Source organism: Notechis scutatus, chromosome Z (assembly GCF_049901735.1).
Source record: "Notechis scutatus isolate UNSWTSFEM ecotype Mainland chromosome Z, rNotScu1.2, whole genome shotgun sequence".
NCBI classification, from domain to species: domain Eukaryota; kingdom Metazoa; phylum Chordata; class Lepidosauria; order Squamata; family Elapidae; genus Notechis; species Notechis scutatus.
The window spans coordinates 96,906,133-96,921,891 of record NC_142025.1 but is presented as its reverse complement, the minus strand read 5'-3'; the positions used below and the strand labels follow the sequence as shown (position 1 = coordinate 96,921,891).

General features: G+C 36.7%; 1 protein-coding gene across 5 annotated transcripts in view; it reads right to left on the bottom strand.

The window, feature by feature from the left end:
• The window catches only part of SRCIN1 (SRC kinase signaling inhibitor 1), a 263,536-nt gene that overhangs the window by 90,548 nt on the left and 157,229 nt on the right, over positions 1-15,759 (bottom strand). For 3 of the 5 annotated variants that reach the window (XM_026669536.2, XM_087947869.1, XM_087947870.1), the window contains one exon: positions 9,907-9,930. The exons of the other annotated variants lie outside the window; for them this stretch is intronic. In XM_026669536.2, coding sequence (XP_026525321.2) covers positions 9,907-9,930 — 24 coding nt within the window. The remainder of the gene's footprint in view (positions 1-9,906; positions 9,931-15,759) is intronic. 5 annotated transcript variants of the gene reach the window in all.

The window sequence follows — 15,759 nt, the reverse complement described above, 5'->3', positions numbered from 1 at the left end:
ATAAGAGTGGCCAGGCATGATAAATATATATATTCAAATGCACTTGAGTGGCATCAGCTTGATGTATGTTAATCCAGAATACACTAATTTGGATTAGGATCTCCACTCTATTCTTGATCATTTCTTAAATGTGCAATAAGGGCAGACAAACCATCCATAGCAATAAAACTTAGCAATATTTTGTCATGAATATTTGTCTACACAAAATATTACTTGTATCTCCCTTCTGAAATCAATTTAAAAAGTACAGACAGAGCTACAAATATTTATGTTAGAGTTGAAGAACACCTTCTCCTTCACCCTCTCCAAGGGCCCTCTGACTCAAAGTTCTCCAATGAAACTCATTGGAAGTAGACTTAAGACAAGAGAAAAAATTGCAATCTTTCATACAGCATACTATTAGTTATGGAACTTATTGTTATAGGATGGGGTGGAGTGTATGTATTTAAAAGGATATGTGTCATGGTGATGGAGACCGAAGAGGTTCATTTCAGGCTACTTGTCACATTATGTGGAACCCATAGCAACAAGAGTGGTTTAAGTCCAAAGTATTTATTAGAGCAGTATCAGAAGCTTTGAATTTCATAGAATTCATCATACACAAGACATAATTTCTTGAATTCCAATGTCTTGTATTGTTTGAATGTAAATATAAAGTATACAATTTCTTCTACAAAAAGCAAAGTGAAAACAAAGCTTTGACTTGTCTATCCTTATATGTGTAAGTCAATGACCAACATTGGCTTTTGACAGTACTCTAAATCTGAGAGTAACCAAACCTGCCCCAAAGTGTTTGCTTTACAAAGTAGATCAGCTTGCTGCCATGTGTTGAGCCCAGAAAACAAAGAAAGCATTAGGAAGAGGACCAGACTAGCTCGTCTCTGATTGCCTGGACTCTACAAGGGAAGGAAGGGAAAATATAAGGTTTGCAAGTTTCTGTTACTATTACAAATCTCAATAAAGTGCAGTTTTAATCATATTGAGGAGTCTGCTTCCTGGTCAGATCTATCAGATCTATCTCACCAAAAACCATGTTTTTTTCTTTCATCACCTAGAAAAAAATCCTGGAAATGAGTCTTGCTCCAGATTGCATATGCAATTAACATAACAAAATATTTTCCATATTAAAAATGTATATTTTTAAAACTGAAATGAAATCTCTGAACATATCAGGGAAAAGACCAGGCTGTAACCCTTCTCTTAGAACAGACTGTTATTCACATGCAGGCAGTCTTTTGAATGAATTATTGTATAAAATTATAAAAAGTGAGATCTCACTTGCAATTTGACAGGTTGTTATATAGTCACAGTTTTGCCCATCTGAATTCTCAGTGAGAATGTAGCCTTTCATGCAGTGTTGTAGCTTTGATACCACACAAAAAAGAGACTGGTATTTATTTTCTCCCAGCTGATATTTATTTCTAGTTGAAAGCATATACCTTTTCCTAGAATAGTCATTACAAATCAGGTCTGAAAAGCAAGCTGCCAATACTGAGAAGAGTGTTAATTATGTGATTCAGCATTTATATCAGAATTCAGCATAAACTGAGAATCTTAGCTTTGAGCCAAGTAGCAAAACTCATGCTTTTCAAGTAAAAGGGACAGGACCCAGTCTTTAGTATACCTAGTTAAAAGTTTTATAAGGTAGCAAGTGATAGGAAAGGATATATTAAGTAGCCTGGGTGGATTTTAATCTACTTCTTGTGTTTTAAAAAAATTAAAGATTCAGATTAGCATCTCTTATGTCGCTTCATTTTTCTGAGTCTCTTGGTAAACAATGGGGCTCACTAAAGGTTCCACATTACAAAAAAGTGTCCACATAGTAGTGATTCCGCCCATGATCTACAACATCTGCAACAAAAGCCTCTGCTGAACCATGTAACAGAGTTTCAGGAAAAATACCAAGCTCCTTCTGAAACCACACTGGTCCATCAGTGCTTGGGACAGGCCAATCAAATAGGCTCCAACACCCAGTGGTGTGTTGCGAATGTGGAGAACTTCAAGGCCAAGAGAGAGTGGTCTGTTCATGAGAAGGGACTAATGTTAATGCCCCCCAAATCCAGATCTCTATAATACTGCCTGGAGATTAACAGCAGATCTAATGTTTGACACCCCCCCCACCCCATTTTGAGAGTAGGGCCATGAATAAGTTCAGCCAGATTCATGACTGCCATGATAGCCATAAACTATCACATAACTCAGCATCCCAGAAAAAGCCTGGAAAATTCCACTGCCAGTATAGACAAGAGTCCAATAGCATGAAGAGGGATGCTGCTGTCCTACAAGGAGGAAACAATCTCCATCGGCCCAACCTTACAAATAGGGTCTTATACTTGGTGATGTCCATGTCAGGGCCTCTAGTGACTACTGGAGACTCACAAAAGACAACAGCCACCTTGCCCAGGAGTCATAGTCAATGCCACACCTGAAACCTGATGTATATTTCAGACTTCACCCCTCAGTACACAATCAAATTTCAGTGATACAGGCCAGGTCAGCATTTTCATCGGGGTGGGATTCAAATTTTTTAACAACCGGTTCTGTGGGCGTGGCTTAGTTGATGGTCATGTGACTGGGTGGACGTGGCTTGGTGGTCATGTTATTGGCTGGGTGTGGCCAACTCAATAGCACTCATATCGAGGCACACATCTCCCAGCCTGGCCTCTCATGACTGTGCGGATGCTGCAACAATCGTAAGTGAAAAAATGGTCATAAGTCACTTTTTTCAGTGCCATTGTAACTTTGAATGGTCACTCCACACAAGCAAAGTACCAGCAAAGGAGGGGAAAAAAACTTCAGAGAACTTCCTGAGACAGGAAGTCTAGTCCTGCCAAGAATGTAATAAGGGTTAATGGAGAGGCAGTTTCTGTAAGCAATACCAGAATGTTTCCTTCCTGCCTTCCTTACAGGATTTGGCCAGAAATTTCTTCTAACAACCAGTTCTCCGAACTACTTAGAATGTTAACAACTGGTTCTAGAGAATAGGTGTGAACTGGTAGAATCCTACCCCTGATTTTCATCCATGATCAAATTGTGGATGACAAAAAAAAATATATTACATACTGATCTGGCATTCAACAGCAGAATCAGAATTCAGAGAGACTAAAACTCTGAAAACTTGGTAATGGAACTGAATAGAGGAGGTCAGACAGACAGTGGTCTTAAACACTGATGCTGCCTTGCCTGAGAGTAGCCTGCCCCTTGTCTCCTGCCATAGCCGTCCCCACTGCAATATCTTCTCCTGTCCTCTCTTCTCTTTTATCCATTTCTTGTTACTTTATTTTTATTATTTTACTTTTTTATTCATTTACTTTTATTTGCTTTAATTGCTGTGTTTTGCTTGGATTATAATTTTGTTATCTTTATTTTTATTATTGACAATTGTCTTGAGTGCTATTTGTGGGGAGAAAGAAAGACAGATTTAATAAATATGCGATTTTCTTCAAATTGTTTACGGTCTTTGTGCATTCTTAGGCTGCAGGTAATATGCAAAAGACTTGGGTATCTTCCATAGGGGGCTGCCACAGTATGGGGGAAAAAAAGGGAAGTGGGGGAAAAAAAAGACTCATTTCCATATGTCATGATCTTCACTAATGAGAGTGGGTCAGATCTCATGCAGAAAGCAAGATAAAGGAAAATTCATAATTTTACTTAATGTAGAAATTTTGGTGTATACAAGGACTAGACCGCTCTCCATTCCTCAACCAGTTGCATGATCATTACAATCTAAAGCTAAAGGTAAAGGTTCCCCTTGCACATACATGCTAGTTGTTTCTGGCTCTAGGGGGCGGTGCTCATCTCCGTTACAAAGCCAAAGAGGCAGTGCTGCCTGAAGATGCCTTGTGGTCATGTGGCCAGCATGACTAAATGCCAAAGGCGCATGGAATGCTGTTACCTTCCCACCAAAGTAGTCCCTATTTTTCTACTTGCATTTTTAGTTTAGTTTACTTTATTGTCATTGCACCTCGTACATGAAATCAAACACCATCTTCAGTACACATCATGACCATGACCATGAAAATAAACACAAACACACATCCTTCATCCTTCACACATTGAACTGGAAACCCCCGACACCACACCAACACTGCACTGTACAGCAGAATTCAAAAGAGCTACTGCCCTGGGATAGAAGCTGTTTTTCAGCCTATTTGTCCTTGTTTTTATTATTCTGTACCATCTGCCAGATGGTAATAGTTCAAAATAAGGGTTCCCAGGATGAGATGGATCTTTGAGAATGTTTTGAACTTTCTTAAGGCAGTTATAAAGGTCTTCCAAAGAGGGGAGAGGGCAACCAATGATCTTCTGGGCAATGACATTAACCCTCTGGAGTGCTTTCCTATCTGCCACTGTGCAATTGGCAAACCATACAGAGGTGCAGTATGTTAAAATGCTCTCTAGGGTGCAGCAGTAGAAGGTCACCAGCAGTTTCTCATTCAGTTGTTGTTTTCTGAGAAGCTTCGGGTAGTATAATCTCTGCTGGGCCTTTCTGCTGCAATGTGGGCACCCCAGGTCAGGTCCTCTTTTAGGGTAACACCCAGAAACTTAAACTGGCCACTTGCTCCACTTGGTCTCCATTGATAAGTAAGGGCTGGATATCTGATCTGTTCCTTCTATAATCCACTATAAGCTCCTTGGTCTTATTGGTGTTGAGGACCAAGTTGTTGTCTCCACACCACGAAAGCAACCGGTCCACCTCATCTTGGTAGGCAGACTCATCCCCCCCGGAGATAAGTCCCACCCCTGTTGTATCATCTGCAAATTTAGCAATAGTATTACTAACATGAGTGGGAATGCAGTCATGCACATAAAGAGTAATCACGCAATCCTGTGGTATACCAGTATTAAGAATAAGGGCTGAAGAGGTATGATTACCTAATCTGACTCTCTGTGAGCGGCCAGACAGGAAATCCATAATCCAAAGGCAGATTGAATTAGAAAGCCCAAGGTCCAGAAATTTAGACACTAGTCTATGTGGAAGAATTGTGTTAAACGCAGAACTAAAATCCACAAAAAGCATCCTCACATAGCCCTCCCGCTGTTCTAGATGAGTCAGAGAAGTGTGAAAAGTGATGGCTATAACGTCCTCTGTAGATCTATTTTTTCTGTATGCAAACTGGTGTTTATCAAATGTATGCGGAAGACCAGAAATGATGTGCCGGCAGACCAATTTCTCAAAGCACTTCATGATGATAGGAGTGGGTTCCACTGGTCTGTAATCATTGAGGTTATTGATAGGGAACTTCTTTGGCAACGGAACAATGGTGGAAGCCTTCAAACAAGATGGAATAGTGGACTGGGATAAAGACCGATTGAAGATCCTGGTAAAGACTCCAGCCAACTGATCAGCACAGTCTTTAAGCACTCGGCCAGAGATACCGTCAGGACCAGCAGCCTTTCTAGGGTCCACAGCCCTCAGAATGCTCCTCACCTCCTGTTCCTCCACAATGAGGTGGGGGCTACAATTGGCTGGTAGTTGTGTTTTATCTGTCTCTGATGTCTCCACTTCAAAGTGAGCAAAGAAATGATTCAGTTCCTCTGCCAATGAAGCATCCCCCTAAGCAGGGATGACATTGTCGGTTGATGGTTTGTAATTTGTTGAATCCCTTGCCACACCTGCTTCATGTTATTGCTATAAAAAATTATCCTCAATCTTCCTCTTATAATCAGTCTTGGCCTTCCGAATAACTTTCTTCAGATTAGCTCTGGCAACACTGTATCTTGCCCCATCACCGGACCTAAAGGCCTTGGTCCTGTCATGCAAGAGGCACTGGACTTCCTTGGTCATCCAGGGTTTATGTTTGGGATAGATCCTAATATGTTTATCCACAGTGATAGTATCTGTGCAGTGTTTGATATAGCACAGAACAGTTGCAGTGTGCACCTCTAGATCAGGGTGGTAAAAAATGTCCCAATTTGTGTTCTCAAAACAATCCTGAAGTTGTTGGGAAGCATCTTCTGGCCAAGATTTCACTGTCTTTATTATAGGCAGAGCTTGTCTCCTAAGAAGGATGTAAGCTGGTGCTAAAAGCAGTGACATATGGTCTGATTGTCCCAAATGTGATAATTGTATAACCTTGTAGCCATGTTTGATGTTGGTATATACAGTACTTTGTCCAATATGTTTGTTCCTCTAGTAGCACACTTAACATGCTGATAGAATTTAGGGAGCACTTCTTTTATATCAGCTTGATTAAAGTCCCCCGCTATGATATGCACAGCATCAGGATACTTATTCTGCTGATTACTAACAACGTTATACAAGAATCCCAAAGCTATGGTAGTATTGGCATCAGGTGGGATATAGACTGCAGTAATCAAAACCACACTGAATTCCCATGGAAGATATATGGGTCTACATTTAAGTGTCATATACTCCAGATCCATGGAGCAGTGGCTGTCTACAGTCTTTGTATTGATACACCAGCTTTTGTTCACATAAAGGCTTAAAACTCCCCTTGATCTTGTCAGAATCTCTACTCCTGTCCTGCCAGTGAGCTACGTAGCCTTCCAGTTCAACAGCTGCATCTGGAATGAGTGAATGAAGCCAAGTTCCTGTGATTAGCAAAACACAGCAGTTCTTGATAAATTTAGTCTTTGCAATCTGTAGTCTTAATTCACCCGTTTTGTTAGTGAGAAATCTTGCATTGGTAAGAAATATACTTAGAATTGAAGGCTTGTGTGGAAACTTACTCAGCCTAAAGAAAACCCCAGCATGGCATCCTCTCTTCCTCTTCCTGTTCTTCTTTCTCTGCCTCTTCCTCCTTCCTATAGGGATAGTGATCCATGGCTCCCCCAGGGGCCTAGCTGCCTCCTTCGGTATGTTTTGACAATATATACAATCATCCGTAATAGCCTTTTCACATTTCAGTCCAATTTGTAACAAGGTTTGCCGACTATAGATGCTCCTTGCCCCACAGGATTCAGTCAAGGAAAGGATCCAAAACACACACAGAATCATACACACCATACACTGAAAGAAGGAATGGTTAGCTGCAGCATCCATGTGCGCAGCCATCTTGAAATTAGAATTTTTACATGCTTTTGAAATTTTACATGCTTTTGAACTGCTAGGTTGGCAGAAGCTGGGACAAGTAACAGGAGCTCACTCCGTTATGCGGTGCTAGGGATTTGAACCTTTCTGATTGACAAGCTCAGCATCTTAGCCATTGAGCCACCATGTTCCTTCTCCATTACAATCTCCATTAAATCTGCCCATAACCTTGGTATTTCTGCAAAAGAAAAATCCAACATATAGACCCACTACTCTATTTACCCCAAAATGGGAATAACCACATCATGCAGAATTGATATGAATTGTAGGTTTGGTTCAGATAAAACTCAATCTGTCAAATCTGAATTAACAAAGCACTGCATCTATAATGCCATATCATGTTATGTCCAACCATATGAATACTGTTAAGGCTTAATATGACGACATAATTCATACACACTATGACAGTATCTTGGTTTTTACAATACAATGGATCAGAACCACTACAACTCAATTTTAATCTAGTCTAGCGTTTTGTGTGACCTGAGCCACAGTTTCTCCAGTTCTTGCTTTTTTTTTTTTTTTACAACTTGCAATGGCAAATAATACAGTATATATGCATCTAGGCAGGATATTTTTCTAATGTTAAAAAAATCCTCTATTTTAAATAGAGGCAAGGCATAAGTTTAAAATATGACAAATTCCTAGCTCTGCTCCTGCCTTTAGTTCTTGGATATATGTGGTATACCCAATAATACTATTAGTAAATGCCTAGATTTCTGCTTTTTTTAAAAAAAAAAAGTAAAGTAACAAATTTTTCTAACTCGGAAGAGAGGAATTTCCTTTTCCAAACCGTGTGTGCAGTATGTGAGTCATTGCTGAGAATGTTCATTCATCCACTGGAAATCAAGAAAAGGTCTTAAAATAGTTTGTGACAATAAGATATTTATACCTCAGATTCTAGAAGTGTTACAAGCTTGATCTTTTTTCAAAAAACCAAAAGCTGGGAGTGTGGGCATTGTGGTTTACTTGAGGAATAATTCTTATTCTTCTAGAAGTCCACATTTTTCTCTTCTGTCTCACAGGCTTAGAGTGATATTCTGCATTTAGCAAAAGTAAAAAAGTAGGGTTTTTTTTTGTTCTGGTTTAAAATGTTGCATGCATTCTGATACTGTAGCTTGCTTGCAAGATGTCCCACTGTAAGGGAAAAGAGTGGTTTCCAAATTTGATTTAAAAATATAAACATGGTTTTGAATATGCGATTATGCAAAGCCCAATTGTTACCCATGTTTAAAGCAGCTGGGGCAAGAATCGTATATTATAACTGGTGTATAGAAGGAAAAAAATCATGTAGAACTGTTTTGAAATGAAATTCACTTTCCCTTCAATAAAGAATTTTGGGGTTGTTTTGCATCTAGAATAATGAGCATTTCCATCCTTTGGAAAACCTGTGTGTGGTTATCAAATCTTTTGTTATGGGTGAGCAATATGGTGTCCTTCAAGTCCATCTGATATGAATACATACAATATATATCTGCAAGAATCTAAAATTTAATGACAATTAATTTTACATTTTCTTCTTTAAAATGATAGAAATCTCATACTACCAAAACTTGTGATATGTTGGTGTTCTCAGTTGAACTTTCACTTGTGTAAAGTATTGAGTGGATCAGCTGCAACACTCTTGCAGACTTAACATTTAATATTTAGACCAAAACTGTCAAACCCATTGTTCACTATTTTGAAACCAGAAGATATCCATAGGCATTTATCAATACATTAGTTATTACAGTTCCACTATGTATTTTACGTGAGTGCAGCCATTGAACCCAGTCATTTGGATCATGCACCATTCTGTGTTTCTTTCCCATAAATGCAATAAATCCATTCCCATTTATTCTCTTCCTCCATGGTTTCATTACTCTACTGACTCTTCTAGCAATGAGCCATAACATCATTGATAAAATTGTGTGCTTTTAAAAGAATTGGGAGCAAATGAAGTCACAGTCCTTTGCGTGCAATATTTACAGAGTCCTTGCTGGATAAAATAAACAAATATAAATCAGGGATCAGCCATGTGTAGCTGTACTAATATTACTAGACTGAAACTTTTGTTATCCCTCATCATTGGTCATGCTGGATGGAACAGAAGGAGTTGGAGCTTAATGACATCTGGAAAGCTGCATCTTTCCCATGCCCGCTTGACTAAACTGAATAAAACAACTTCTTGTGTTCTTCTGTCTATCCTGCTATCCCAATACTCCACATGGCCATCTTCCAGGGCTGTAATCATTTGTAAACAGTTGGGGAAGTTTTACATCTATTTGTAATATCCAATTCTCTTAGCTCCCACAGCTGCAGTTCTGCACTTGCAGATGGTGAAACAGGTTCCAAGACACTTAATGCTTACAAAATTGGGAGCAAATATAAGTAATACAACAAATGTCAAGGTGTACATTAACAGCCAAGGTGGATCAAGTTTATTGATTTGGAGCAGAATATTTTACTCAAACCATTTCCTGGCAGAGCAGGTGTGTATGTTTGCATATGAATGTGTGTCTTTGTATGTATCTATATATGCATGCATCTTTGTGTGTTTGTACATGTATGCATGTAAACATGCATAAACACACACCTAGTTTGCTGTCTTTCACCTAAAAATAACTGCCTAAAGCAGCCAGCTAGCTCTGCCCAATAACAGGACTAGACAAACATGTTTGGGGAATTAGGAGCTGCCTATTAAAAATAAGAAATGTGGTGCAAGAAAAAAGGCTAAGGAAGCTGAGTATTCAATTGCCCAGTCCCTCATGGACATACCTGCCTACACACACATAAAATACAGAGAAAAGGTGGGTAAGCGCATGCATTTGTTTAAAATAAAAGCATGGAGGGGAAAAATTGGAAGTACTGACCTTAAAGCTCCAGTAGTTGGGTTGCTAACAAAAAAAGAACAAAAAACAGAACAACAAAAAATACCATTAAGATTCTGTTTTGAGAAAACAGTTGACTTTAAACAGTGTGATAAGTAATCATGTTTAATTGGTTTGTTTAAAGTCCCCTCCCAATGGTTTTTTTTAAAAACAAAAGTCATGAATTCCCTAAAATGAATTGAAATGGTCAGTGGGTATCACATAGGAAAGCTTCAGTCAGGTAGATACAGTGATATAGATGTGAAATTTTACTGCAAGAATAAATAAAAGAGCAAAGAGTTCAAGATTCTACATCACCCTAAAAGAATTTTTCCCCATCTAGAAACTATGGTTAAACTAGAAACACTGGTATATATATGATATATACATATATATGATATATACATATACATACAATGAAGAATATTTTAAGTTATGACTAAACAGAATAAAACATAGAGGAAAAATACCTCTTTGTTAAATAATTTATTCAAACTGGTCCCCTGCCAGATATTGCTTTACTTTATTTTAAATAATTCCAATTATTATTATTTAATTGCAAACTATAAGAATATATGATAGATTAATAGCAATGTAAAGAGAGAGAGAGAAAGACAATATGGAGCACAGTCCAGCTATCATTAAATATTTGCCTTCCCACTGATCATTAAAGAATAATTCATCATGTAGTCAGTCTCCAAATAAAGCTATAAATGTTGCTTAATTTTGGCTAGGTTTTGCTCATGACATATTTTCTGCTCATGACCTTATTTTCTTAGGGTAGAATTATACTACTGATTAGCACACCTACTATATATAACACTAGATACCTGGAAAAAGTATGCAATTTCATTTTATATGGCAATCAAAACAGCAGTGAAGATGCTCAAATGAATATGTCATAACAGAAGATAAAAAGCCATATTGAGAAGTGAAAGACACTGAAACTGGGCTTAAACAATGTACATTCTTTTTAAAAAAGAGGCCACCTTCTTTTCTTTACACTGAGAAAAATTAAATTTAACTACCTTTGGTTAATAATGCAGTAGTATAGTATCTTCAGAAGTATTCCTAATTTGGTATGTGAATTGAATAAAATATCTTATTTCTTTCTTCTCCAATGGATATGCACTTAAGGAATTTCATAAACAAAATTATAGGTCTATATCCCCAAATCTAAACATTGGTAGAAGTAGAAACAAGAGACTGACTAAAGAGTCACAAATGATGGAACACACTGAAATGCTGCATTGCCATGTGGGATAATTGATTGCAACTCAGAATGTCGTGAATTGTAGGAAAAATCCATTTGTAGTTTTCTCATTTTCTAGACTTGGAAAAAAATAGAATTTAAATGATGAACTGGCAGCAGGCCAAATCAGTACATCTTGTGAAATTAAATTTTTTCTGGTTTGTGGTGTTGGTTCCTAATTAAACATTTCTTTATGAACCCACAGATCTGGAACACAGACCCACTGAAATGAAGGGAGGGAAATGCCACAAGTTTTGATGACTTAACTATACCAATTCAATCAAACTCAAATCCTTCTTGGTGTTGAATGACACCAAGTTCAATCAAAGGATGTATGCTTTCTTAGCATCAGAACATAACAGATATAGATTGAATTCCTACATTAATTTACTTTACCACAAGTTTGTTTAGATCAGTAAAATGTATTTCTGAGTAATAAACATGTATTGGAATACATGCTATTCATTAAAAAGAAGAATTCTGTAGCAGAAAGATAGAAAAGGCTCCTGTACATGATGTCATTAAAGCCCTCCTAAAATTCAGAATTAATTAATCCAGCACAACTTTGTTAAACAATGATTCATGTTCCTGCACTTAGAGAGCAGCGTGTCAGGGGATATGCTTAGCTAGAATTTCTCTTAGCACATTAGCTTTCCATGTGGAGTAAAGAGAGTTAATGACTTGGGACAGCTTTCTTGCAATCCTTCATGATTTTGTAAAAGATGAGCTGAACTGCTACTTACACATTACAACCATGTTTTGCCCTGCAAGACAAAAATCTGCTTCACTGGTACTGATGGAATTTTAATAAGAAAAATAGTGTGCAGCTCTGCTGTCCCTATTCAATTTCTTTTTCCTCTTAGCTATTAGCTTTTGAAAACAAAACTTTCAGGAGATCCTGATCAAAATTTTCCTTTACCCTTCCTAATTCTGAAACCCAGGAAGTGAGGTAGTCCTACACTGAGCCTAATTGAAAAAGCTGATCTTTAGTACCAAGTGGTAAATATAAACAGATTACTGAACTTTTAAAAACTTAAATGACAACTTATTTTGCCCTATAAGCTTTTTTTTTCCTCCTCATTCTTTTAGTTTTTGCTTTGCGCCATATGGAACTTTCAGTGGAGGATAATTCTTTGCATACAGATGAGTCATTTGAGAAGATAATGATTTCTTTGCAACCTATTGAATGGAGAAGATTGTGTTCTGTGTGTACCATATTATTCTGCTGAAGATCCTAGCTGTCTTGCAAATCCAGGAAGAATTCATAGATTCTTCTCCACATTTCAATTATTCAAATTAACGGAGGGCATGTTTATTTCCGGCTTAAAACAAAGTATTATTTAAAGCCAGATTTTTAATAAAAAAAGTGGGGAAGCAGAATAATTAATTGTGGTTCAATGATTATTTCTTAGTCTAGGCTTAACATGCTTACTATTTGATTCTTGGCAACATTTTCAATCCTTGCATTATGCTTATTTCTCAAAGCTATCTACCATACTGCATACCCTTCAGTGCAGCTATTGGCACAGGAAATCAATTGTATTGCAGCAGACTGAGATAGTGTTGACATCAGCAGATTTTCCTCCTGTTTTAGAGAAAAGCAGGAAGAAGAACCACAATTAATTACATTCTATTTGTATTGGAGGATCAGAGGAAGATAAGAATAAATGATAGACTTATTAATGCCAATAAAAACAGGAGAAATGATGCAGAAAGGACAGTATGAAGAATAGCAAAGGCTAAGGAATAGATTATATCAAGGAATAAAACATACCAGCATGACTATGAAACTGCAGGTCAGGTGTAGGTTGATTTCTGAGCAGTGAAACAAGATTAAGATCCCAAAACTTGTTTTCAGTACATTGATTGAAAGTTCATAAAGACATATGTGTTTTTAATAAAAAAAAATATATTTTTTCATAAGCAAACAAATGGAATGTTTACAGAAAAATGTTATGCACTTTGCCTAGATAATTCATTTTATTCTTTCTTCCCAAACCATCTCTTTCCCTCATGCAATCATTATTCTGTAACTAAGATCTTTATTGATATGGTGTTTTTTGTTTTTCCAGGCTGCAGTATCCTGAGTGTACATCAGTGCACTGCATATATAGGTTACAGTATGTTTGTTTGTGATATCAGAGATCCTAGCTTGCATATGTGGACTGAATGGAAAATTAGGTCTTGAGAATTCTTCCTACTTCTTAATATGATGAAACAGTTGCCAGTGAAGATCTTCTTCAATTGTGGAAAAAGATGAAAGTTGCATAGTATCAAATCTGACCTATATGGAAGATGAGGTAAAACAGTATATCCAACTTCACAATTGTTTCTTGTTATATTGCAGCAAAATTTCTTTTTAATCAATCCTTCATAGCTTTGAGTATTGCAATGTAGCTCTATGAGGTGCTGGTAAATTCTAGATTCAAAGAAATCCTGTGGTGTAGTATGAATAGCACCATCTCTACCCCAAAATGTAACTGTAGGTTTTCCTTTTGGAAAAAAAAAAAGAGGAAATTGTGATTATATTTCATGGATGAATGCTTCATTTCTGGGTGATAAAGATAAACCAATATTTCATCTACTGTCACAATACTGTGAAGAAATTCTTCACGTACATTCTTACAGTGTGACAACAATACTAGCAAATTTTAACTCTTGAAGTTTTCATCTCTGCTATCAGCATGCAAACCCATCTTGTACAGATCTTTCCATACTGCAGAACAGAAATGTGACCCACATATTTCAATTAAATGGCAAACTTGTGAATAATTTTCTTTTGAGTGATCTGCTGACTGTCCTTAATCAGTTCATCAACTTTACTTGCTCTATATGAAACTTGTCATTTGTTGTCACAAGTTGTCCACTTCATTCTTGATCACAAAAATCAGTTTTTTTTCCTGTTTCACGCAGTCACCACCATTAATAGCTTTCCTTTGATGCTGAATTTCAATTGGGAAGACTCTTGGTGTTCCAAAATTCAATGATAGCACATTGCTGAAAGTCACAAATATTCACGGTAGACTTCCATTTCAAAATGCCAACATTTTTCTTCCAGAAATTTCTCATCAACAGAAGTGAAAGGGCAGATGCAAAGAACATGTCAGAGTTTCGAGTGTATTTGTACTGCCATCTGTTGGTGTTTTTTACACTACTCTGTTTAGAGAAGAGGTTGTTTCTAATATATTAGAACATATTGTTAAGTCCATACATATTGATGGGAGAATTAGTAAAAGAATCAAAGATGATAACAGGTTCTGAATGTGAGTTATGGCCCTTTTGATAGAATCAAGAATTTGTCTTGTGAAAAAATGATGATGGAAGAAAAAGAGTGAAAGAAAGTATAATAGTATTGTATCATCACTATAGAAAAAATATAATAAGATAAATTTCCCAATAGAATGAACAGAATATGGACATAAGGAAAGAGCATATGAAAACTGCTTGACAGAGATTAAAACAAACAATTACATTGTGCCAGAGAAGTGTTATACAAATGGGAAGTATGAAAAGGGATTCTTTTTAGAATAAGGGAATGAAAGAAATTCATACAAGGGAATGACTGTTGTCTATTTGTTTTTGTTGTATAGAATAAGTCAAGAAGAACAAGTTCAAAAGATATGAAAAGAAAACCTCCCTTGATTGATACTAAAATTGTTTTGAAAATGGGTTCCAAAAGTTCAACAAGAAGCCTCCATCAGAGTTAATAGCATTTAAAAAAATAAAGAAATGAAATGATTTGGTTGAACTGAAGTGAGAAAATCCTGGAAGGAGCATTTTAGAATTCTGGAAAGGGTAGCAATATGTCAAAGAGCACTAATATTTATATTAATATAAAAATAATTAAAGGTTAAGTTATAAATGTATAAATGTATAAATGGAATGCTTAGTGAATGATTCAGCAAGGAATATCAATAGCGATACATTTAGACTTATATATCACTCCATAGTGCTTTACAGACTCTCTGAGCAGTTTATAATGTCAGGAAATTGCCTCCAACAATCTGGATCCTCATTCTACCAACCTCAGAAAGATGGAAGACTGAATCAACCTTGAGCTGGTCAGAATCAAACATCTGGTAGTGGGCAGAGTTAACCTGAAATACTGCATTTCAACCACAGCTCCAGTATGACATGTATATATGATTATTCCTTTTTTGTTTAAGGTACTTATGTCTAAGAAATACAATAGTAATATTCTCACAACATTAAAAAAAACAATACCAAAACAGCCTGAAACCAAAGTCCATTATAAAAGCACAAGACAGCTATAAAAAGGAAAATAGGAAAAAGAAAATAAGAAAAGAAAAAAAATGGAAGGAAGGGAAGGACTTAACATTGTGCAGGCAGTAGAAATAGGCAGAAGAATTTAAACCTTGATTTTACTATAAATGGGGCTTGAAATTCTTTCAAGATTTTTACTGGCTGTTTTTTTTTTTTTTTTTTTACAATAAGTCTGTATCAGAAAAACCTTTTGTGCCTTTTTTAATCCAGCTTTTTTGAAATAGATCTGATATGAAGTAGATGTTGTGAATGATATGTATTTTTGCATGCAGACAATGCTGTGTTCTTGGCTGACAATCTGAATGATGTATAATATAGTA